Source organism: Elephantulus edwardii, unplaced genomic scaffold, assembly GCF_000299155.1.
Source record: "Elephantulus edwardii isolate Elephantulus edwardi_28Jun2011 unplaced genomic scaffold, EleEdw1.0 scaffold00019, whole genome shotgun sequence".
In the NCBI taxonomy this organism is placed as follows: Eukaryota; Metazoa; Chordata; class Mammalia; order Macroscelidea; family Macroscelididae; genus Elephantulus; species Elephantulus edwardii.
This window is the reverse complement of record NW_006399769.1, coordinates 16,049,894-16,075,825: the sequence shown is the minus strand read 5'-3', so window position 1 is coordinate 16,075,825 and position 25,932 is coordinate 16,049,894. Positions and strand designations below refer to the sequence as shown.

The 25,932-nt window shown below is 40.0% G+C and overlaps 1 protein-coding gene across 1 annotated transcript; it reads left to right on the top strand.

Annotated features, from left to right (window-relative positions):
• Nucleotides 1–8,137: 8,137 nt before the first annotated feature.
• Nucleotides 8,138–25,526, top strand: LOC102865057. Its single transcript, XM_006882387.1, has 5 exons — nt 8,138–8,153; nt 8,235–8,639; nt 18,912–19,018; nt 20,663–20,799; nt 25,424–25,526. Exons 1-5 carry the CDS (start codon nt 8,138–8,140, stop codon nt 25,524–25,526), a joined length of 768 nt encoding a protein of 255 aa, XP_006882449.1.
• The last annotated feature ends 406 nt before the right edge of the window (nt 25,527–25,932 follow it).

The window sequence follows — 25,932 nt, the reverse complement described above, 5'->3', positions numbered from 1 at the left end:
CAGATTCCAGGGATGTTAACTTCCTGAATTAGCAGATGAGTGTGTGTGGATGTTGAGTCTCACTCTCAACCTGCTTTTATATAGTAATGAGCTCATTTTAGACATATTGCTCTGTACTTTTCTCCTTTCAACTTATACATTTATATAATTATATAACATTTTTAAAAATTTTATTTTATTATTTTGTATGTGTGTGCGTACCATCAAATCAGATCTGACTGGTACAGAAGGAGATTGTTCCTTCTCCAGCAGAGCATCTGGTGGATTTGAACCGTGCACCTCTGGGATTGCAGTACACCTTCTTGCCACTAGGCCACCAGAACTCGCCTAATTATATAACATTTATCCTATACTTACAAATACAACTACCTCATTAATTTTCCTACAACTGTCTGAATAACTATGATTTATTTAGCTAGGATTCTATTGGTAGTCACTGATGTAGTCCTTTATATTTAGTTCTTATCTGCTGCAGTTACCTACAATTATAAACAATTTCCTTTCCTTTATATTTTGTTGTTGTTGTGTACCATCGAGTCAGAATCAACTCATAACTGACCCTCCAGTGGGTTTTCAGAGACAGTTAATAGCACGGGAACAGACTGTCCATTCTTCTCTCATGGAGCAGCTGGTGGATTTGAACCATGTGCCTTTGGGATTGCAGCAGTTTCTTAACACTAGGCCACCAGAGCTCCCTTATCTATAGATACCACTGTTTTTACAAAAGATCTTGAGATAGTGTGACCTCTTTCTCATGACATTCTTATCTATATGGAGCCCAAGCCGAAGCAAACTTGTAATTTGGATTGAGAAGGAAGACATGTTTATCTTTTAAACTCTCAGTTGAGGATATACAACATATATAAAAACCAAACAAATCCACTGCTGTTAAGTCAGTTCTGACTCACAGCAGCCCCCAACATCAGCTTTCCAAGATTGTAAATCTTCACAGGAGGAGACTGATCATCTTTCTCCTAAGGAAAAACTGGTGGCTTTGAACTGCTGACCCCTTCCACTAGAGCTCCTTAAGTATATGGTCAGGAGGAAGTATGATGGATAGAATCTCAGCTTTGGAGTCAAATCAAGATTAATTAAAATTCCAGCTTTACTACTTTTAGAGTTAATGGCATTAGCTAAGTCATAGAAACAATCTGTGTTCTATTTTCCTCCTCCTAGCAACCCTATAGAATAGAACTGCCCCTAAGGATTTCCACGACTGTAATCTTGACAGAAGTGAACTGCCTCAGTGCTCGAGGGTGCGAAATGCTGATCAGTTAGTAGGTCAGTGTTTAACTACTTCCCCTATAATTTTAGAAAAATACTATTTATCTCACAAAACTGTCAGGGGATTAAAGAAACCAAACTTTCCCTTCCACTGTAAACTCATATATCTAACTACTTTCTAGACATCAGTTGGAAAGTATCTGAATGTAATATCCCAAATGAGCTTGAGATCTCTCAAATCTGCTCTTCTCTCCTATACACACTGTATCATTTTTCACCATTTACTCAGACCAAAAGTGTGTCATTTTTGTCTTTTTTTCTCTCAAATCTGCTTCAATCACCTTTAAAATATTCTTAGAATCTCTACCTACTTACAGACTCCACCACTACTACCCAGTCCAAGCCACTATGTTTTTGTCCTAGCCGAAACAATCACAGTAGCTTCCTAAGTGGCCATCTGTTTCTCCTCACTTCCTCACATTCTATTTATTCTTTACCCAGTAACTAGAGTAACTGCCTTAATACATAAGCCAATTGTATCAAACTCGTGCCCTAGTTCTCTAGGGTCTTGTCATCATATTTAGAATAAAATATGAGTTCTTCCCCAGAACCTTCTACTCTCCAACTTCATCTCTTTCCCTCACTTCACCATGAGTTCTCTACCGTCATCCAGGCCAGCAGAGCGAGGATATTTGTGACTCAGAGCATCTGTACTTATTATTACTTCTATAACAGCACATTTCTCAATTTGTGCATGTCATCTCACGTTGTCATCTCAGCAGCATTCATTATTTTTATGATGGTTAGATGATATACTATAAATCTACTTGTACAACATCTGTCTTGCCTCGTGGAAGACAAGACTCACAAGGGCAGCAATGTTTTTTCTTTGCTGTTTCATCCCCAGGATGTGGTACATAATAATCTACTGCTGTCAGGTAAGATTTCAACTCAGAGTGACCCTCTGTTGTGTTTCCAAAGCTTCAAATCTTTGTGAAGGAAACTCCCACCTTTTCCCATTGAGTAGCCAGTAGATTCAAGCCACCAGCCTTTATTTAGTAGCCCAGTACATTATGTACAGCAGCACCAGAGCTCCTTGGTGTGTAAGTACTCAATAAATATTTGTGGACTGAAAGAATGACTGACTGACTGAATCTCCATTCTTGTAGAATCCACTTATTCAACCTTCAGCCATTCATTCTTCAGAGATTATGAGGATGGTCCAGGATTAGGCAGGTTCATTTGGTTGTATAGAGTTGGAGCCAATTTGATTGCACCTAACATCAATATATGATGAATACTGTGCTCAAGGCATCAAAGGAAATACCTCCTTGCTACTGAGTAGAAACTGACTCATAGTTGACTGTCCAGCAGGTTTTTACAGGCTGTAAATTACACAGGAGGAGATGGTCCATCTTTCTCCTTCAGCAGCTGGTAGATTCGAATCACTCCCCTTTTGGTTATCAGCACAACTCCCCACCCCCTAAGCCACCAGGGATAGAGGCATAGTGGTTATCAAAATAGATATGGTCTCTGCCTTCAGGGAACTTGGTGAGAGAGGGAGGTGTGTGGATACAAACAGGAAACACTCAATAAACAAGTGTAATTATGAATAATTTTGAAGAATACCAAGAGGTAGTGGATATTTGCATGATCAAGGAAGACCCTTTGTCAGATAGTTGGTGTTACATTTAAATAATGAATTATAGTTACCTACTCAAAGACTTTGAGAACACTGCATAGTTCAAAATCAAGAAAGGAGTATGTCAGGGATGTGGCCTGCCTCCATATCTTTTCAATCTATATGCTAAAGAGATTATTTAAAAGGCTTGACTTAATGAAGAATATGGTGGCAGGATTGGAGGAAGACTCATTAACAACCTGCCTTATGCAGATGACACAACCTTGCTCACTAAAACTGAGGAAGACTTGAAACATTTGTTGCGTAAGATCAGACTGCAGCCTTCAGCATGGATTGTATTTCAATAAGAAAACAGAAATTCTCATCACTGGGTCAATAGGCAGCATCATGATAGATGGAGAAAAGATTGAAGTTATTAATAATTTCATCTTACTTGGATCCATAATCAACACCCTTGGCACCAATAGTCAGGAAATCAAAAGATGAGTTGCACTGGGGAAAATGTGCTGTCAAGGATCTCTCCAGAGTGCTAAAGAGCAGTTAGTCTATAGACTAAAGTATGCCTGATGTAGGCCATGGGCTTCTCAGTTGTTTGCTATGCCATCTAGACCTGGACAACAACTAAGGATGACAGAACAACAATTGATGCCTTTGAGTTATGGTGTTAGAGAAGAGTATTGAACATACACTACACACCATGGACTGCAAAGAGAACAAAAAGGTATGTACTGGGGAGGGTGAAACCAGGTTGCTCTTTGGAGGCAAGGATTTTGAAGCTCAGTCTCATATACTTCGGGCACATGGCCAGGAGGGGACAGTCCTTGGAGACAGACATCATGCTTGGAAGGGTGGGGGGTCAGCACAGAAGAAGATGTCCTTGGATGAGATGGATTAACACAGTAAGTATGGCAGTGGGGTCAGGTGTGTCAGAGACGGTGAGGTTGGCTCAGAATAGGACAAGGTTCAGAGTCCTTTTTCATAAGATCACTATGAGTCATAGTCAACCCGAAGACACAGAACAACTCAGAAACCTGAGAGAACAACATTTAGAAAAAGTAATAAAGTCAGTGTTGAATATACCATGGACTGCTAGGAGAACAAACAGGTTTGTCCTGGAGAGGGTGAAGCCAGAGTGTTCCCTGGAGTCAAGGATTCTGAAGCTTCATCTGACATACTTTGGGCATGTTGCAAGGAGGGACTGGTCCTTGGAGAGCGACATAATGTTTGGCAGAGTGGAGGGGAGGCGAAGGAGAGGAAGACCTTTGGTGAGATGGATCGATTCTGTGACTGGAGCGGTGGGAATAAGTGCATTTGAGATGGCTAGGTTGGCACAGGATAGAACAGCATTTAGAGCTCTTGTACATAGGGTCGCTATGAGTAGCAAGCGACTCGATGGCACATAACAACAACAACAAATGCAGCTATAACAGAAATTACAATTAAAATTACAATTACAACTACAAGTGGATGCCTTTAATAAACAGAAATTTCATTTAAGAGACTAGACATCCAAATTCAGGATACCAGCTCGAAGGACAACTTCCTCTGTCATCTCTGTAATAAGATCTTTGTCTCTTTTCAGCTTCTGTCTCTTGGCTGTCTTCATGTTACCTGGCATCTGTCTTCCTCTGTGTGTGCTTCTCTGTGCTGAAAATATTTCTTTTATATCTCAAAAGTGATTGATTCAAGACATACCCTATCCTATCAGGAACATGACAAACCCTATTAGATACAGATTACACCTACAGATGACAGGTTAGGATTTAAACATGTATATTTAAAGGACATTGTTCAGTCAACAAAATAAAGACACATTACAACAGAATGTGTAATCAAGGAGATGGTAGAAGGTCAGTTTGGTTCAAAACTCCTAAGCAAGGGAGAAAGAAAAGAAAGGTTATGTAGGATAAGGTCATAGATTTATGTTCTATCTTGACAAACCCTATTAGATACAGATTACACCTACAGATGACAGGTTAGGATTTAAACATGTATATTTAAAGGACATTGTTCAGTCAACAAAATAAAGACACATTACAACAGAATGTGTAATCAAGGAGATGGTAGAAGGTCAGTTTGGTTCAAAACTCCTAAGCAAGGGAGAAAGAAAAGAAAGGTTATGTAGGATAAGGTCATAGATTTATGTTCTATCTGGGAGTTTAGAGTTTATTCTAGGTGTAATGGAAGTAAAAAAAGAATCTTAAGCAGACAGTGAATGGACCCATTTGTCTTTTAAAAAGTATGTTCTGAAGGAGACAAGACTTGGGAAAAGATGGCATTTGGAGGCTGATCCTATTAATAATGATCAGAGGTTGGCAAACATTTTCTATAAAGGGCCCGATAGGTATGTTTTGCTTTGTGGCTCAAGTAGTTTCTGTCACAACTACTCAGTTCTGTCACTGTAGTAAAAAGGAAGCCACAGACAATAATTAAATGAGTATGTCTTAAATAAGAAACAACCCCAAACCACCAAATAACCACAAACCAACAACCCAAACAATTTTTAGCCCTTTCCATTATACAAAAACAAGTGGTGGGTATTATTTGACCCAAAGACTATAGTTTGGCTGGCCCTGGCTCTAGATGATAGAAACGGCATCACTGAAGTTTGTAAAAAAACAGTGATTTATACATTCTGTAGGAGAACTAGAACTTGATGGTGAAGTGATTTTTAGGAGCAGCATAATATCCAGATATCTGCCTTGAGAAAATTGTGCATGGAGGCCCCAGTTACAGGAACACCAGGAAGAAGTAGAAATATGGGGAAAGGGGAGTTCCGTTTTGGACATATTGAGTTTGGATTATCTCTGAAATTTCCAAGAAGGATGTGAAAGCCTGGATTAGGTATAGTGTGCAAAAAGACACATCTGGTTACTACTGCTGGGCACTCGACGAATTGGCTCTGAGTGTCAGTGACCCTGAATAACAGGGCTCTGCGCCATCCTCACAATCTCTGCTGTGCTTAAGCTTCATTGTTGTAGTCCTGTGTCAGTCATCTTGTTGAGAGGTTCCCTCTCTTTCACTAGAGAAACAGACCCTGGGATCCATAGAAGCAATGTGAAAAGATATATTTGATGTGAACACACTTGTGTACATTGCAGCATTACTTCCAGTATCAAAAAAGGTAGAGACAACCTAAGTTCCCATCAGCAAGTAACTGGATAAACAAAATGTGGTACAATGTGCAATCGAATGAATTACTTAGCTATAAAGAGAAATGAAGCCCTGATACATGGTTTAGCCTCAAAGCCATCATGCTAAGTGAAATGAAGCAATGGCCTATTTGCCAACAAATGGCCTTACTTACAAAAAAAGGCAAGGATAAGTTAATATTTGCAGATTTGTGGCTATTAGAAGCAGTCTTATTGACAAAATGTGTCAGGCTGTTAACTGAAATGTCGACAGTTCTAATCCACCAGCTGCTCCAAGGAAGAGAGATGGGCAGTTTCTTCCCATAAGGATTTACAGACTCTGCACCCTGAGCAGTTTCTTCCCATAAGGATTTACAGACTCTGCACCCTGATGGAGGGACTCTAGGAGTTCCAACCAACTTCATGACCATGGATTTGGCTTTTTTAAGATGGCCATGATTCCACACAATCAGAGAAACCTCTCTAGTAACAATCTATAGAAATGATCCCTACATCATGCAAATGACACAACTTTGCTTGCTGAATGTAGAAGATATGGAATACTTGTTGCAGAAAGTCAAAGACTACAGCCTTTGGTATGGCTTACATCTCAACATCAAGAAGACAAAGATCCTCACCACAGGACCAGCAGTAGCAGTGAACATTATGATAGATGGAGAAAGGATTGAAGCTTTCAATGATTTAATCTTGCTTGGATCAACAATCAACACCTGGGGTACCAGAAGTTAGGAAATCAGGAGACATGTTGCAATGGGAAAGTCAGCTAACAGGGACTTCTCCAAAATGCTGAACAGCAGTGATGTTAGTTTGAAGACTAAAGGGCCGCAATTCAGTCCATGGTCTTCTCAATCACCTGCTATGCATCAGGGAGCTTAACAGTGAATAAGGATGACAGGAGAATAATTGATGCCTTTGAGATGTGGTGTTAGAGAAGAGTACTGACTATCCTGTGGACTGACAAAAGAACAAACAGGTATGTCTTAGAAAAAGTGCAGCCAGAGTGCTCCCTGGAGGCAAGCATGACCAAGCTTCATCTTTCATACTTTGAACATGTAGCTAGGTGAGGCTTTTCCTTGGAAAAGGACATCATGCTTGTAAAGATGGACGGTTAGCAAAGAATAAGCATTCCAATGACTTGAGCAATGGGCTCTAGTGTGTCAGAGGTGATGAGGATGGCACAGGACTGGGCAAAGTCCAGGTTATGAGGATCTAATCTTCTTGTCTAGAATTGTTTACCATAAGGTCATTGCTACATATATATGAAGGAAGGGAGCTCTGGTGGCCTAGTGGAAGAAATTGTGCTGCAATTCCACAGAAGGATGGGCAATCTCCTCCTGTGTGATTTTACTGCCTCTGAAAAACCCACTGGAGGGTCAGCTATGAATTGGTTCCAACTCAATGGTATATAACATATATAAGTACACTCACAAAAATATAAGATCATTAAAAATTTAACAGGCTTTGAATTTTGTATGGCTTTGCATCGATAATTACCTATTTTAAATTCTGGGAAAAAAGATATACAAATTGGACAAATAAATCATAGCTTCACCTAGAAAAACATCAAGGTCAGGTTGTGTCCTTGAAAATAGTTAAGACGTTACTGTACTTTTTTAAAAAAGAAATAAAAGAATGTGGCAAGTCAACTAGGTCAAGGCACAACTAGCTTGTCTAAAGAGTGCTCAACAACTTGTCTCTCATCACCCAAAAATGTTACCTTGTCAACTTGTTTTCAGATAGTCACAATTTTGAATGTCTGCTTATTGGTTGTATTTAACAACTGTCCAATGCCGGCCGCTCTTTCTAGGCATTGCCCAAGGAATAAGAATTCCTTGTATAAATGTATAATTCATGTGGATAGACTCTACTATTCTATTCTGTCCAGAGCAGTCTTTACCATGGACACACAAACGTTAAATTCGGCTGCGAAGAGTATCCTTTGTTTTTCACCCTGGAACAATATCGCCAAGTATTGAAAACTGACCATACAGTCCTCTCCTCCTAGGCAAATCTAATTGATCCCGAAATACGCAGTTCTATCCAGATACTCGGACCTTATACCCTTCTTCCAACATACAATGTCCAGAACTCTGTTCCCAGCCAGCTACATCAGCCAAAGATGGGAACAGAGACAAGTAACGGAACCTGAGCTCCTTCAAGCAACTCTTTGCTTTGCTCTGAGCCTGAGTGTGGTCAATCTCAGCTGCTGATTTCAGCATGGCACGGTCCCAAGGTAGGATCCTGCCGGTACAGACACATCGATCCCGAGCAGACAGCTTGGGATCCACCGGGCCAGGATACTCCTCGGACCCTGCCTGACCACTACAGGTGCAGGGGAGATAGCAGACCTGTCTGCACACTGAGGACAAGATCACAAACAGACCACGCGCAGTTCACGCACACCAACAAATATCCCTCGTCCACTGAAGGGGAAGCTGTACCCGGCTTGCAGTGCCACTTCTCCAGGGCGGCTGGCAGAGTGTCCTGGGGTCGCCTGGACTCGGCCACCTACGCGAATCTCACCTGGAGCCCTACGTCGCTGCCCAGCTACAGCCATAAAGCCCCACCCACCCTGCACCTTCTGATTGGCTTAGTTTCGGCCCTCGCATATTCACTTCCGGGTGAAAGATTTCCGGTCTCCTCGGCAACCAGGTCGCGTTTAGTGCTCCTTGGTCCTGGCGTGCGCCTTATCTCCTTCTGACAGCAGAGCTGGCGACCCAGAGGGGCTTCCCAAGTTCCGAAAGTCTGTCTAACACCCCTCTGTCCAGTGAGTTCCCCTTCTCCAGGGTCCTGGTCAGGCAGGGGCGTCTCAGTGGAACCCGCGATGAGCCGGGCTCGGTTACAGGATATACTGTGACATATTTCCTGAGCGTCTGCGCAGGTCGAGGGTTCGAGGGGAGGGGATAGAGAGCCTCTGTGCTGAGGGTCCCGAGACCCGGATTCTAGCTGTGATTCTGCCATCATTCTTTTTCCATGATGGCTTGTTAAAATGCCAGCCTCTCAAGGTCTCCACACTCTAGCTCAAACACACCAGCCTTTCAAATGTGAAATCTTCCAAGAGAAATTGTTTTGAAAGATAAGCTTAATGTTCTGCTTAATAAGTCTTTAACGACTGTTTCTCAAAGGCCATTCCTTCACTAGTCATTTATTTATTTTCGGCACTTAAGCATAAAGCTTGACTGAAGAGTGAGAGATCCCCGATCCACCGTTGAGGGCTCAGGTTTATTGTTTATAGGGTCATTGTGAGGCCAGATGGCACCTAGCAACAACTATTCACCATTCCTCTTCTGGAATCCCAGATGCGGCAGAGAATCTCTCACCCTGGACTCAGATGTGCACCCTCTCCCGCGGTTACAGGGTTTAGTAGGGACATTGTCGTTGTTAAGTGCTGTCAACTCGCAGGCGACTCATAGCGACCCTATGAAGGAGAGTCCTCAACGCTTGGTGCCTTGCATCCTCTCTCCAGGTTCATAGGGTTTCCGGAGGCAAGCTATTATGGAAGTGGATGCCACTCCTGCTTCCAAGCTTGTTTAAATCAGGGAGCTCCACCCTACTCTCTGTCCGCATTGGGTAGCCAACCATTAACGCATTTGACATCAGTGTCACAGTGTTCAGCCTCACGGCAACCACAAGTGACCGCTGTGCGGCAACTTGTACACCAGGGCTATACGACCTAGAGGAATGCATTAACAGGCTCTAATTCAGATTAGCAACCAAATACAATCCCTCAATCTAGCTTCTCAAGCATGGTTGCTGACCTTTGGTTGTTAGCCTCGCAGGTTAGGTCAGGGTTACAAAATTATTTTGGCCATTCCAGTCTGGCTTCTTCCCTCAGTCCTCCAGCAAGCTTGGGTGGAGGTCTCTGGTTCTGGCTACATGGGGAAGCAGTCCTAAGCTCTGTCCCATGTTAGTCTCTGTTTGTTTGTTTGTTTTGTTTTTGTTTTTGCTAAGACTGAGGCTGCTGGTGCTTTTGTGTAGATCTTGGTCTGACTGGCACAGGATTCTCTGGCCACGCCATTGCTTCCTCTTCCTTATTGGTTCCTATTTCTGCTGCTGAAACCACTCCATTTAAACCTGGGGGTGGTGATAAGACTAGCCAGTCCCCTACTGAATAGACTAACATGACTATTTGTATGACCCCACCCATCCATTTGGCAAAGTCAAATTCATTTGCTAGGAAAGCCATTTTGAACCATAAATCCTTGACACCACTAGCACAAGCAAGTACAATCTGAAAATTATTTAGAAATGGCTAGAAGAGTTTCATCAATGGCACCAGTGATTTATCACTACTGATGCCAAATGGAAGTTGGCTAAAAGCAGAGAGTAACAGAAGGACATCCACTTGTGTTGTATTGGCTATGAGTCGAGGTATTTTACTGCATGGATCATAACAAATTGTGACTAACATTGAGAAGAATGAGAATCCCAGAACACTTAATTTTGCTCATGCAAAACCTATACCTAGACCAAGAAGCTGTTGTTTGAACAGAATAAGAGAACATGGCATGGTTTAAAATCAAGAAAGTTGTGCATAGAGGCTATATCCTTTCTCCATCCATGTTTAATCACAATGCTACATGTATCATTCAAGAATCTGGACTTTATGAGGAGCAATGTGGATTAGGATTGGAGGAAGTCTCATCAGCAACCTGTGTTATATAGATGACACAAACGTGCTTGTTAAAAATGAAGAGGACTTGGAACTTTTGCTTCAGGATGGATTACATCTCAACATCAAGAAAACAAAAATCCTCACCACTGGGTCAATAGACAACATCATGAAAGATCGAGAAAAGATAGACATTGAGAATGGTATCATTTTACCTGGATCCACAATCAACAACATTGATTTCCTTAGTCAGGAAATTAAATGATGTGTTACTTTGAGAAAGTCTGCAGTCAGGGACCTCTCCAAAGTCCTAAAGAGCAAGGATGTCAGTTTAAATAGGGGTGCCTGATTCAAGTCATGATCTTGTCAATTACTTGCTATGCATCTGAGAGTTGGACAGTGAATATAGAAGACTGTAAAAAGAGCAAGGGCCACATGTTAGCAGCCATATCTGATCTTTATCAACTTCACAAAGGGGAACTGTTCACACATCAACACACCAGGAACACAAAACCATTTCTGTAAGGACAGACCTGTCTCCGACTTTCCTGTACCACCTCCTAGTCATCTCAACACCGACCTTACTGCATTTCTGGGTCCAAAATCCAGTGTGGTAGTTCACATACCACACAGAATTTATTGGGGAAATTAAAACATTTTAATCCAGATTAGTAGCAGAATATAGTTGGTCAGGACAGCTTCTAAAATGTGCTTGCTGGCACCTCAGCCTTAAGACTTGTGGCTTTAAGCCAGTGTTACAACGTTCTCTGTTCTGCCAATAATGATAGCTCTATGCACACCCACCCCTCAGTCTTCCAGTGGTCCAACAAACTTGAGCAGAAGCTCTTAGCTCTGGTTCTGTGGAGGTTAGCATTCTCACGGTCAGCTGCCTCTCACGTTGAGTCTCTGGTCCTCTGCGTCAGCTGCTGTGGCTATTGCTCTGGTCCTAACGGATGAGTTGCATTTTCTTGCTTACTCTTTTCTGGTGGTGAGCTTTCTCTCATTCTGCTGCTGGATCTGCTTCATTTAATGATGAGACTAATCAGTCCCCTTGTGGTTAGGCTGACACATCCTACTAACCTATTCCTGCCTATCCACATGACAAAGTAAAATTCAATGATTAGGAAAGCCATTTTGAACAGTAAACTCCATAGTGACAGAAAAAGAATCAATGCCTTTGAGTTGTGATGCTGGAGAAGAGTACAAAATATCCCATGGACTGACATGAGAACAAACATATATATCTTTGAGAGGGTTGAGCCAGGGCACTCTTTAGAAGGAAGGATGGTGAAACTTCATTTCACACACTTGCACAAGCAAGTTGTTAGAAGGGGACAGTAGAAGAATGCAGATAGTTTTAGTATTAGTGATAGAGCCCAGATTGGAAGTCACTAAAAATGAGTAAAATAATGACAAATATTCTTTATTAATTAGAATATGGCATGTATGTAGCTTGACTGTTGAAAAATGAGAAATTGTAAAAAATTAAATGGAGTGCATGAACACCGATATTCTAGGCATTAGTGAGATGAGATGGACTAGCTCTGACCACTTTGAATCATCACATGGTATACTATGCTGAGAATGAAAAACAGAAGAAGAATAGTGTTGCACTAATAGTCAAAAAAGTAAATTTCATGTTTAATCCTGAAATACAATGTTGTGAGCAATAGGATATTATCTGTAAGCATACAAGCATGTTAATACAATGAATATTCAAATATATGCTCCTTCAGCTAGAGCCAAAGAGGAAGAAATTGAAATTTTTTACCAAATCTTGTAGTCTGAAATAGATCAAACATGCAGTCAGGATACATTAATGATAATTGGTGACTGGAATGCAAAAGTTAGAAACAATGAAAAAGGAATAGTTAGAAAATAAGGGTTTGGTTCTAGAAATGAAGCTGGAAATAGAATGATTGAATTTTGTATTTTCAATGATCATTGCAATTACTTTTTTAAAAAACACAAATGCTAACTTTAAAGATAGACTTCACCTGATGAGCTGCATGGAAATCAGATTGACTACTTCTGTGGAAGAATCATTGGAAAAACTCACTATCAGCAATCAGAGCTAAGCCAGGGGTGGACTATGGGTCAGATCATCAGTTACTCATGTACAAATTCAAACTGAGGTAGAAGAAAATTAAAAGAAGTCCACGAGAACCAAAATATTATCTTGAATATATTCCATCTGAATTTAGAAATCAACTTAAGAATAGGTCTGAAGCATTAAACACCAATGCTTGAAGGCCGGAAGAGTTATGGAATAATATCAAGGATATCATCAAAGAGAGCAAAATGTCTTTACAAAGATATTGGAGAAAGAAAAAAAAAAATGGATGTCAGAAGTCACTCTTAAAATGACACTAGAGCATCAAGAAGCCAGAACAAAGGAAAAAGATACTGAAGGAGAAGAGTTGAGCAGAAGATTTCAAAGGGCAGCTCAAGAATACAGTTCAAAGTATTGTAATGGAATATGCAGAGAGCTGGTATTGGAGAATAACAAGGGAAGAATTCACTCTGCATTTCTTAAGCTAAGAGAACTGAAAAACAAATCCTAGCTGCAATGTTTAAAGATGCTCTGAGCAATATAGTGAATGACCCAGGAAGCATCATACTTAGGGCATATTGCTAGGAGGGGCTATTCCTTGGAGAGGGATATGATGCTCAGAAAGGCAGAGAGGGTCGGTAAAGGGGAGGAAGACCCTGAACCAGGTGAATTGACACAGTAATTACCGCAGTGGGCTCTAGTGTGTCAGGAGGTTGAGGATTGGACAAGGTTCAGATCTGTTGTTCATAGGGTTACTATGGGTTGTACTCGATGGCAACAACAACTCGACCTGACAACAACAACAGCAATCCTTGGAAAAGGACATCATGCTCAGAAAAGTGGAAGATCAGTGAAGGAGGGGAAGACCTTCAATGAAATGAATTGACATGGTGACTGTTAAAATGGGCTCAAGTATGGCGACGATGAGGATGGTACAGGAAAAGACATCTATTGTTCGTAGGGTTGCTATGAGACATAGTTGATTCAACAGCTCTCAATAATAACATTGATATTAAACTCTATGTCACCTCACACCCATAGAAAAAAATCCTTTGTTTCTAATATTTTAGATTAAAAACTAGTTGAATAACAGCTTCAAAATTCTCCTTTAAAATTTTAAAGACATTATGCCACTTTCCTCCCTGCTTCCCTATTGCCAATGTCATTCTTATTTGTAGTCCTTTTTAGAAACTTGTTTGTAGGTTATCTGGGGTGGTTTATTGCTCTTCTTTCTGGAAATTTTGGTTCAACCTGAACTTCTGATTCAACCATTTACTTTTAATTTGTATCCACTCTGCTCTTCAGTGCTTCTATGGAAGCTTTCCCCCACCAATTAAATTCATTTCCCGTATTGCTAGTTGGATTGGTAGGAGTCCCTGCCCCCAGTAACCACCAGTTCCTTTTTAAAGGATAATATACTTTCTCATCCACTGCAGATTTGTCCAGTGCAATTTGTCTTAATTTCTTGTGGATCCAATACAAATGATATCTTTGACAACTTCAATCTTTTTTCCACTTGTTAAGACGTTGTCTATTTGTGAGCATTTTTCTTTATATTGAGGTGTAATCCATACTGAACACTTTAGTCTTTGAACTTCATCAATAAATGCTTCCAGTCTTGTTTGTTTTTTGCCAGCAAGGCTATGTCATCTACATAACATAAGTTCTTGATGAGTCTTCCTACAATCCTTATACCACATTTGTCTTCATATAATCTCAGTACCAGCAATGAAGAGGTAGCAGCATTCATCCTCTAGAATCAAAGATTCCTGCGCCAGCCAACCAGCCAGGGACCTACACAAGAGCTGTCTGAGCAGACCTGGAGACCAGCAGGAGACGAACTGACTTGGGACTGCTGCCCCCCAGAGCCACAGTCAGGACCAGAAGCCTCCGCCCAAGCTTGCTGGAGGGCCGAGGGAAGTCATAGTAACTGACAGGACTGGGAATTCTGTGACACTGACCTAAACCGTGAAATTGGAGGTCAGAGGGCCTGCACGCAGCTCGGGAAGCTGTCTCCATTAAGGGATTATGTCCTGCTGCTAACCTACATTATAGTTTATTAACCACCCTAATAAACTTTATGATCACGAAAACAGATTATGTTGAATAAGCCCAGGGTACCAGTTGGAGGGGAAGACTTTTCTTTGTTAGCTCTGGAGGACGATCCTTGTCTTCAAACCGTCTGCCTTTGGGCAATCTTCATGTAGCCTGGCATGTGTCTTCACTCAGACCACTTTGCTTGCTTAATCTCTTACATCTTAAAGGAGATTGACTCTGTACTAATATCTTATTGACATTACAAAGACAACCTATCACAGATGGGATTAAAGCCACAAATAAGGTTTTCTAACATATTAATGGGGTGGGCACAAGTTAGTCTATAACACATTCTTCCATTGGTTGCCTTCGGTCCACTTCTACTCTTTGTGATTTCATGAATATAATACCAGGTGTGCCAAGAAATCTGGAGAACAACTATTTGGCCAACTGACTGGAAGATATCCATATTTATTCCCATTTCAAAGAAAGGTGACCCAACAGAATGTGGAAATTATTGAACAATATCACTAATACCACACACAAGCAAAACTCTGCTGAAGATTATCCAGAAATGATTGGAACAGTACATTGACAGAGAACTACCCAAAATGCAAACTGGGTTTAGAAGAGGCCATGGCACTAGAGACAATATCGCCAATGTCAGATGGATCTTGGCAGAAAACAGAGTACCAGAGGAATGTCTGTGTTTCATTGACTATGTAAAAGGCATTTAACTGTGTGGATCACAACAAATTGTGGTTAACCTTGAGGAGAATGGGAATCCCAGAATACTTGATAGTACTTATGAGAAACTTATGCTTGTACCAGGAAGGAGTCTTCAAAACAGAGCAAGGAAACACTGCGTGATTCAAAGTCAGGAAGGGAATGTGTCAGCAATGTGTCCTGTCTCCATACCATTTCAATCTGTATGCAGAACAGATCATTCACGAGGCTGAGCTTTATAAGGAGGAATGTGACATCAGGATTGGAGGAAAACTCATCAACAATCTGCATTATGCAGATGACACAACTTTGCTTGCTGAAACTGAGGAGGACCTGAAGTGCTTGCTGTACAATTTCAAGGACTGTAGTCTTCAGTATGGATTGAAGCTCAACATCAAGAAAACAAATATTCTCACCACTGGGCCAATTGCAGCACCATGATAGATGGAGAAGAGATTGAGGTTGTTAACAATTACAGCTTGCTCGAATCCACAATTAACACTTTTGGAACCAGCAGTCCGGAAATCAAAAGGTGAATTCCATTAGGTAAATCTACTCTCAGGGACCTTTCCAGAGTACTGAGAAGCAATGGTGTCAGTCTAGAAACTAAGGTGCCCCTGATCTAGTCCATGGTCTTCATAATTACTTGTTATGCTTCAGAGAGCTGGATACTGACTAAGGATGATAGAAGAAGAATTGTTGCCTTTAAATTGTGGTGCTGGAGAAAAATCTTGAACATACCATGGGCTGCCAAGAAAACAAATAGGTCTGTCTTATACAGGGTGAAACCAAGTTTCTCCTTGGAGGCTAGGATTTAGAAGCTCTGTCTCACTTACTTTGGGCATGTGGTCAGGAGGACTTATCGTTGGAGAAGGACATCATGCTCAGAAGGGTGGAGGGACAGCGTAGGAGAGAAAGACCCCAAATGAAATGGATTGATACAGTACCTAGGGTAATGGGGGTAGGTGTGTTGTAGTCAGTGAGACTGGCTCAGGACAGGGTAAGTTTCAGAGGTATTGAACATAGGGTCGCTATGAGTTGCAGGTGACTTGACGGTACATAACAACAATAGTAGACTTGGCCTCAATAGGGTTTCCTTTCTAGTTTTAAAAAATATTTTTATATGATTTTGGTTAAAATTTACAGAGCAAAAGTTTTCCATTCAAAAATTCATACACATTTTGATTCCTGGTGTTGGTTGTAATTCTCCTAACAGCATATTCCCACTGCTTTCCTGTGTTTCCCATGTCCATTCATCCTTCTTTCCTCTCCTCTCTTCCTACCCTCTGAACTTTACCCTTAGCAGATACTTCTCTTTTGCTCTTGAGTGGCTGATTGTTTTGAGAAGTATCTTCCTGTCTAGTGTTATTACAATTTTATGGGCTTCTCTGTTGTTTGACTGACAAGTGAATCACAGAGTTGATTTCAGTACTAGGGTTGAATAGTGGCTGAGGGGTTTTCTACAGTCTGTCAGACAAGTAAGTCTGGTCTTTTTATGACTTTTGAGTTTTGCTTCACATTTTGTTTTCTTCTAAATCTACCCAGAATTCTCCTTTTCTTTTCTCCTTCCTTCCTTCCTTCCTTCCTTCCTCCCTCCCTCCCTCCCTCCCTCCCTTCCTTTTCTTTCTTTCCCCTTTTGAGCAGTCAGTAGTGACAGGGGCACTATCTAGGTGTTCTGGTGTCTGGGCCATGGGGACAGCATTGATGTGTTCCTTTAGCCCTTTGAACTAACAGTCTTTGATTTTCTTTACTCATCTTTGCTAATAAGGAGAGACCAGAAATTGCATCCATATGATTGATTTTTCAGAATTACATCACAAAGTCTTTTTTCCATGGTACCTTGAACTTCCACCATCTAATTAACAACTAAACACAATGACCCTTTGTCCAATGAAATGTTTTCCGGCAATTAAAAGAAATATAATGCCACTATGTACTGCAGTGTGGATGAACCTTGAAAATATTATGCTAAATGAAAGAAGCTGGTCCCTAAAAGTTGTACAGTTCCCTTTATGTGAAATGTCCAGAATGTGCAAATTCATGGAAACAAAAAGTAGATTAGTAGTTGCCAGGACTCAAAGGACAGATGGAGGGATGAGAAGAATAAGGAAAGACTACTAGTGAATATAGATTTTGGGGGTTGATGAAGATGTTCTAAACTTAGATTATAGTAATGGTTGTACAATTCTGAATATTCTAGAAACCATTCAACTGTACAGTTTTAAAAGAGAAAAAATTTGTAGTATATAAATTGTATCTCAATAAAACTATTGTAATATATGAATGAAAATAGGTCATTTAGGGGAAATGACTTATTTCCCTAAGGCCCCTATACTAGAAATGGAAAGGACAAGTAATCAGAATGTGTTTGTGATCATGTAAAGGGGATTTATATGAAAAGCTCTTAAGATCCACTTTTCAATTAAATCTATGACAAAAAATTATTTGAACTTATATGCCTGTCCTTAAATATTCTTTTTCCTTAAATCTTTGAAAACAGCATCAGAAGTATATAAAATAAGCTATGTATTTCCAAATGGAGACAAATATGGTAAGTACATTTCAATTACTTTTTCTAAGCAAGCAAAAATTAAATAACTTGAGTGAAGAGAGTGAGGGAAGACTATCACATTTTATAACATTATGTTCCAGATATAAGATTTATTAAATAAAATAGAAATACTAATAAATAAACAGATTTTAAATTTAAACTTTAATGTTAAGTATAGAATGCAAGTGTTGAGGACTTTCGTTTATAGGGTTGCTATGAGTCACCTATGACTTGATGGCACTTAACAACTTAACAACAACAACATAGACAAAGTGTGTCCTGTAAGCCTGTACACTAAAAAAAACCACTTGAAACTTACCACTGTCTAGTCAGAACCAAACTCATAGCTGACCCTCCAGCGGGTTTCTAAGACTGTAAACTGCATGAGAGAAGATTGCCCATATTTCTATCCAGGAACCATTGGTGGATTTGAACCACCAAAGAATCTTGAGTTTTGGTTAAGCAATACAACTCTCTATGGATTAGGGAACCAGACCTCCCTCTGGAAACCTTTCATTCACTCATTGCTGTCCAAGTCAGAACTGACTCATAGTTGACCCTCCAACTATGGTATTTTAGAGGCTGTAAGTCATATGGGAGGAGATTGCCCATCTTTCTTCCATGGAGCAATGAAGTGATTCAAACTGCCTGCCTTTGAGTTTGGCAGCACAACTTCTTATCCACTAGGCTATAGGAGCTCCCTCCAAAAGGTACAATTAATCTTCCTGGTCCTTGACTCTCAATGTTTACAGGATTTTCTGAGTTTATGGGTCTTTTCTCCCATGGTTTTAATTATAGGGAGTAGAAGAGATTCATTGGAGTATAATTGTGATTAGACCGGTACATAACTACTGCATTACTTAGGGAGACGGTGTTCCCATTTATAATCTTCACTGTTTCTTCACTGTGTTAAGATGGTGACTGTACAAGATCATCTTCTGGAATCTTTGAGAGAAATGGAGTAGGGATTCATACCACTCCTGATGGAATTATTTACACCGGAAGCTGGAAAGATGATAAGGTATTATTGCTGTTATTATTAACAGTAGGCAACTAACTCTTATGAGTACATGAGTTAAGAAATTTTGCCATTACTGTAAAATACACATAGTTTTGGAGCAATATCGAGGTCAGTTGGCATACTATAGTGTTCTACATTCCGTGTTGATGAGTAGTGACTGTAATTTCTCTCTGTCTCACACACAGAGACATACTCTCTCTCTCTCTCTCTGCACCATATAATTGGAACTGACTCCTAACTGATCCTTCAGTGGGTTTTCAGAGGCTGTAAGTCACATAAAGAGGAGATTGTCCATCTTTCTCTTGAGGACCAGCTGGTGACTCCAAACCCACCTGCCTTTATATTGGTTGTGCTCCCTTACTGTGTACTGTTGACTCAGAGCTGACCCATAGCTGACCACTCCCACCACATCCCATCAGGTTTTCAGAGGCAGTAAATTTTATGAAGAGGAGACTGCTCATCTATATTCTGCAGAGCAGCTGGTGGAGTCGAACCATACACCTGTGCATTGGCAGCACATTTCCTTACCACTAAGCCACCAGAGCTCCTCCACTTAATATATTAGTAATATTAAACTAATTCAGAGAGTTTGTCATCTTCATCATCACCACCACCATCATCTTTCACATCTCTCACCAAGTAAGGCCAAGCTTGTTACATCATTTTCTTATTGAATTCATGTAACAGATTGAATGGTGTCTTCCAAACATCTGTGTTTGCTTGACTGAGTCATGATTCTCAGTATTTTGGATGTAAAGCAGTAGTTATGTAATGTTCTTCCATGATCTAAAAAGCCAGTCTGTGGTAAGAAGGTTAAGGGCAGGAACCACTATTATTATCTTCATGGACTCTCTAAATGTTCTAATACCTCACACCTGAGTTATACCAGAAAGACAATTATAAAATGTCTGATTTTGTAAATATAGGATTAAACACAATGTTAAATGAAATAATTACGAGTGTGTTGTGGATTGAATGATATCCTTCCAAAATATGTTATAAATCCAGCCCTGTATGCCTGTGGTTACAGTCCCATTTGGGAATGGGTCTTCTTTGCTATGTTAGTGAGGCAGGATTAATATATAAGGTGCATTAACAATCTCTTTTGAAATATGAAAGAGGTTAAACAGGAAAGCAGAAGAGAGATGAGGTAAGATAGATGCTAAAGACAAATAGAAATTTCCGTGAAACCAAAAAAGCAGAAATGGAAAGGTCAGGACCTTCCTCTGGAGCCAATAGCAAGAAGCAGCTTTCCGCTGGAGCTATACTCTGAATTTGGACTTCTGTCTTAAAGGTGTGAGAAAAGAAATTCTGGTTTGTTCAAGCCACACATTTGTGGTATTTTTGTTATACCAGCATTTTATATCTAAGAGGGAACTGTAGTGATTTAGTGGGTAAGGAGTTGCATTGACTACTCAAAGGCAGGCAGTTTGAATCCACCCACTGCTCCCGGGGTGAAAGATGGACAATCTCCCCTCTAATTTAGAGCCTCTAAAAACTCCCTGGAGGGTTGGCTGTGAGTCTGTTCTGACTCTATAGCACACAACAATAGACAGAGTGGATAATAAACTTGTATGTGTTTTTGTAAGATTCTACAGGAAACTGAAGATAAGTTGCCAAAGTAATTTCTTTTGCTAAAAACAGATGAATGGCTTTGGGAAGCTCGAACATTTTTCAGGAGCGGTATATGAAGGAAATTTTAAGGATAATATGTTTCATGGATTTGGGACTTACACATTCCCAACTGGGGCAAAGTACACTGGAAAATTCAATGAAAATAGGTAAGCCTAAAATAAAGTCACTTTAATTTGGAAAGATTCTTTTCAGGAATATTTGCTTAAATATTACGATGAAATTATTTTTTTGAATGGTGGTTTGGGTGAAAGTTAACAGAGCAAATTGGTTTTCTTTTTTAAAAAACATTGCTAAATCATCTTTTGTGAAGTTATTAGTTTCTGAAAATTGTAGACCACCAACTACTCATATGAAAGTTCAAGCTGAAGCTGAAGAAAATAAAATCAAATCCACAGGAACTGAAACTTGACCTTAAGTCTGTCCCATTCAAATTTCAAAACCACCTCTGGAACAGGTTTGAGGCCTTGAACACCAGTGAATAAAGACCAAATGAGTTCTTGGAGGATATCAAGAATATCATTCATGAATAATGCAAAAGATCATTACAAAGGCAGAAGAGAAAGAAAAGACCAAGATGGATATCAGATGAGATTCTGAATGTTGTATTAGAGCACTAAGAAGCCAAAGCTAAAGGAAGAAATCAAGAAATCAAAGAGTTGAGTAGAAAACTTCAAAGGGCAGCTTGAGATGACAAAGCAAGGTATTATAATAAAATGTGCAGAGAGCTGGAGTCAGAAAATCAAAAGGACCGAACTCGCTCAGTATTTCATAAGTTGAAGGAATTGAAAAAAATAAAGATAAAAATAAAGCCACAAGTGGCAATACTTAAGAATGCTTTGGGCAGAATGTTAAATTATTCAAGAAGCATTAAAATAAGATGGAAGGAATATAGAGTCACTGTACCTGAAGGAATTGGTGGACACAGAAGAATTTCATGAAACAACATACCAGCAAGAGCCTGTGGTGATGAAAGAGGAAGTTCATGCTGCTCTGAAAGAATTGGCAAAAACAAGTCTCCAGGAATTGACAGCATACCAGTTGACATATTTCAACAAAAAGACGCTGCCCTGGATGTGCTTACTAAGTTGTGCCAAGAAATCTGGAGGGCAGCCACCTGGTCAACTGACTGAAAGAGATCTTTATTTGTTCCCATTCCAAAGAAAGGTGACCCAACAGAATGCAGAAATTATCGAATAATACCATTAATATCACAAGCAAGCAAGATTCTGCTGAAAATTATTCAAAACGACTAGAGCAATATGTCAACAGAGTACTGCCAGATGTGCAGACTGGGTTTAGAAGAGGCTGTGATACTAGGAATATTATAGCTAATGTTAGATGGATCTTGGCAGAAAGCAGAGAATACCAGAGGAATGTCTATTTGTGCTTCATTGACTATGCAAAGGCTTTTGACTGTTTGCATCACAACAAACTGTGGTTGACTCTGAGAAGAATTGGAATCCCAGAACATTTGATTTTGCTTATATGAAACCTCTACTTGAGCCAAGAGGCAGTCATCAGAACAGAGCAAGAAGACACTGCATGGTTCAAAATCAAGAAGGGTGTCCGCCAGGGATGTATTCTGTCTCCATACCTTTTCAGTCTGTAAGCAGAACAGATCATCCAAGATGCTGGGCTATATGAGGAGGAATGAGGCATCAGGATTGGTGGAAGATTCATCAACAACCTGCTTTATGCAGATGACACATCCTGCTTGCTAAAACTGAGGAGGACCTGATGCACTTGTTGAAGAAGGTCAAGGACTGCAGCCTTCAATATGGATTGAAGCTCAACATCAAGAAAACAAAGATTCTTACCACTGGGCCAATTGGCAGCATCAGTATGGATGATGAAGAGGTTGAGATAGTTAACAGTTTTAGTTTGCTTGGCTCTACAGTCGACACTGTTGGTACCAACAGCCAGGAAGTTAAGAAACTAATTGCATTGGGAGTCAGCTGTTAGAGACCTCTCTAGAGTACTGAGGAGCAGTGACATCAGGCTGGAGACTAAGGTGTGCCTGATCCAGGCCATAGTCTTCACAATTGTATGTTATGCATCAGAGAGTTGGGCAGTAACTAGGGATGATAGAAAGAGACTTGAAGCCTTTGAGCAGTGGTGCTGAAGAAGAGTGTTGACTGTACCATGGGCTGCTAGGGGAACAAACAGGTTTGTCCTGGAGAGGGGAAAACTGGGCTCCTCCTTGGAGGTAAGGTTTCTGAAGCTTTGTTTGACATACTTTGGGCATGTTGCAAGGAAGGACCAGTCCTTGGAGAGGGACTTCATGTTTGGAAAGGTGGAGGGACAGCACAAGAGAGGAAGACCTTTGATGAGATAGATTCAATGATTGGGATTCAATTCAGTGATTGGGATAATGGGAGTAGGTGTGTCAGAGACAGTGAAGTTAGCATAGGATAGAACAGGGTTTAGGGTCGCTATGAGTCGCAATCGACTTGACAGCATATAACACAACAAGAATTGTTCAATTATTTTTTGAGAAGAATTATTCTAATAGAAACTGAGACCATTTAAAAGGAAATAGTATTCTTAGTGTTAACCAATTTAGTTGTTTTATTTCTTTTTGATATTCATTTTCTATAGAACTTTCTGAGTCAGTATCAAAACTCTTCATTAATCTGCTGTCGCTTATATTCTTGTATCCCATTTGCCATTTTCCTAATACTCTTTGTTTAGATGTGGGGTCAGGTGACCAGGGCTCTTTTAGTACCAGCATGGCCACTAATTTACCATATAACATGTTTAACTCTCTTTTGGCCCCATCACCGTCTATGTAAAATAGGACCCATTTTTCCAGCAAAGCTCATAAAACATCATAGTAAGAGAAGGCCTATGACAATGAATTGAAAACAGAAACCTTCCAAGAAAGATTGAAAGCAATAATGACAGATCACTGGGGAGAGAAGCCAAGTTAAACACATATGAATTTACATTTTTTTAAATTCACTCCTAACTTTTTGTAATAAAGATACAGTATATAGTCTAGAAAATATATGACTATTTTGATTTGTAGATTACATGATCTCTGTATTATTGTTGTTAGGTACTATCTAGTTGAAAATGACTCATAGAGGCACTGTGAATCCTTAAGCAAAACCTTGTGCTATTCTGTGCCCACCTCAGAAATTAGTCGTGCTCAAGCCCATTGCAATCATGGTGTCAGTCCATCTCTTACAGGGTCTTTTACTCACTCTCTACTTTTCCCAGGAACTGACCCCTCCTGACACATGCCCCAAGGACATGAGAGAAGGTTTCACCATATGTACTTCTTTTTACTTATTTTTAAATTTTATGTGTGTGTGTGTGTGTGTGTGTGTGTGTGTGTGTGGTGTGTGTGTGTAGCATCAAATCTGATCTGACTGGTACAATAGGAGATTGCCCCTCCCTCTCCAGTAGAGATCTGGTGGATTCAAACTGACCATACTTAACTTCTAAGGAATACTCTGGTTGAAATACCTGCAAGACAGATTTATTTGTTCTTTCTGCAGTCCATAGTATATTCAATACTCTGTCAACACCTCAATTTTACACCATTAATTCCCTGTCGGTCTTCCTTATTCATGGTCTAACTTTCAGATGCATAGGAAGCAATTGAAAATACTATGGATTGAATCAGGCACTCCGTAGTCTGAACTTATGATATTGTTGTGCCCACGAAATGCCCCTCAAAGAAATCCAGAAACAAGTCTGAAATTTCAAGAGCATTTATTGTTTAATTTTTCCACACGTGGAGGCTTTTTCACCTTCCTCAGAAAGGTGGTGAAGGGAAAAAGCTCTGAGGTTTTCTCTCCCACTTGCTTTTATAGCTTTTTCTTGGGCGCCCCTGCTAGGGCAAAGAGATTGGTGGGTCAGGGGGTCAGTCATTTGGTCAGCTTTTGATGGGCTGGTTACTTTGCCCGCCTTTACTCTTTTTGTGTCACGTAGACACTAGTTAATTCCTTACTTTTTCAAGGTAAAACCCGGGGCACTCATGTTTGCCCTAAGCCAAGAATTTTTATGGCCCGCTTCTGCTTCCAGCGCTGATGGGGGTTTATATAAAATGGGGTTTCTGCTGCCCCTTCAATATCTTTGCCCTATAGCACTTTGGAGAGTTCCTTATCATCAAATTTTCCCAGTGCAACACCCCTTACATCTTTTGATTATTTGACCATGATACCATGGTGATACCATGAGTGTTGATTGTAGACCCAAGTAAAATGGACTTGCTAGTAACTTCTTTTCTCCATCTATCTTGATGGTTTTTATTGGTCCAGTGGTGAGGATTTTTGTTTTCTTGATGTTGAGACCTGTAGTCTCTCATCTTCTTCAGTAAATGCTTCAAATCTTCTTCACTTACTTTAAGCAGAGTTGTGTAAACAGCATGATGTAGGTTGTTGATGAGTTTTCCTCCAATACTACTACAGTCTTTGTCATATAGTTCAGCTTTTTAAATTATTTGCTCAGCATACAGATTGAATAGTTATAGAGGAAGGATACAATATTGACACACACCTATCCTATTATAAGCTACAGCGTCCACTTGTTCTCTTCAAAGGAATGCTTCTTGTCCTTTGAACTTAGTTGATATAATTGTAATTCTTGATCTTGGGCACTTAATTTGGTATATCATGACAATATTCCTTTGAAAGAATAATTTTTTTTCAAGAAATGACAGCACTTTGTAAGTGGAAAGACACAGTGTTTCATATATAATATTCTAGAGAATTTAAAATCTTTGTCCTTTGGTAATGAGCAAACTTTTTTTATTGCTAACAGGGTGGAAGGTGAAGGACAGTATACTGATGTCCAAGGACTGGAATGGTGCGGGAACTTCCATTTCACCGCTGCTCCAGGCCTGAAACTAAAGCTGCTCATGTAGATGTTTGGTGTTGCTGTTTTAACATGGTGGTTGAAGCTTTTATTTCTGAGGAAAGCCACAAAATCCAAAAGGACCTTGAAGACTGCTACTGTGCTGCAAAGTCTACAATAAAAACTTTCACTCACTTATGCCTTTTTTCAACTTAATTTTAATATTTTTATAATTAGTTTAAAATAAAGTGTGTGGCTCAACTGAGAACTTATTTGCATAAACACAGCAGCACTCTAAGTTTCTGACAAAATGCCCCAGCTTCATCATCTTTAAAATGTAGATGATCAGGAATGGGAGAAAATATTTAAAAAGAAAATATCTGACAAAAGTCTAATAAAAGTAAGGATGACAGAAGAAGGATTGATGCCTTTGATTTGTGGTGCTGGAGAAGAGTCTTGAACGTACCGTGGACCAC

Coding starts and splice junctions, on each gene's coding strand:
- LOC102865057 (XM_006882387.1), top strand. Junction 8,640..18,911: donor CCTCGCATATTCACTTCCGG/GTGAAAGATTTC, acceptor CACTGTGTTAAG/ATGGTGACTGTACAAGATCA. Junction 20,800..25,423: donor GGAAAATTCAATGAAAATAG/GTAAGCCTAAAA, acceptor TATTGCTAACAG/GGTGGAAGGTGAAGGACAGT.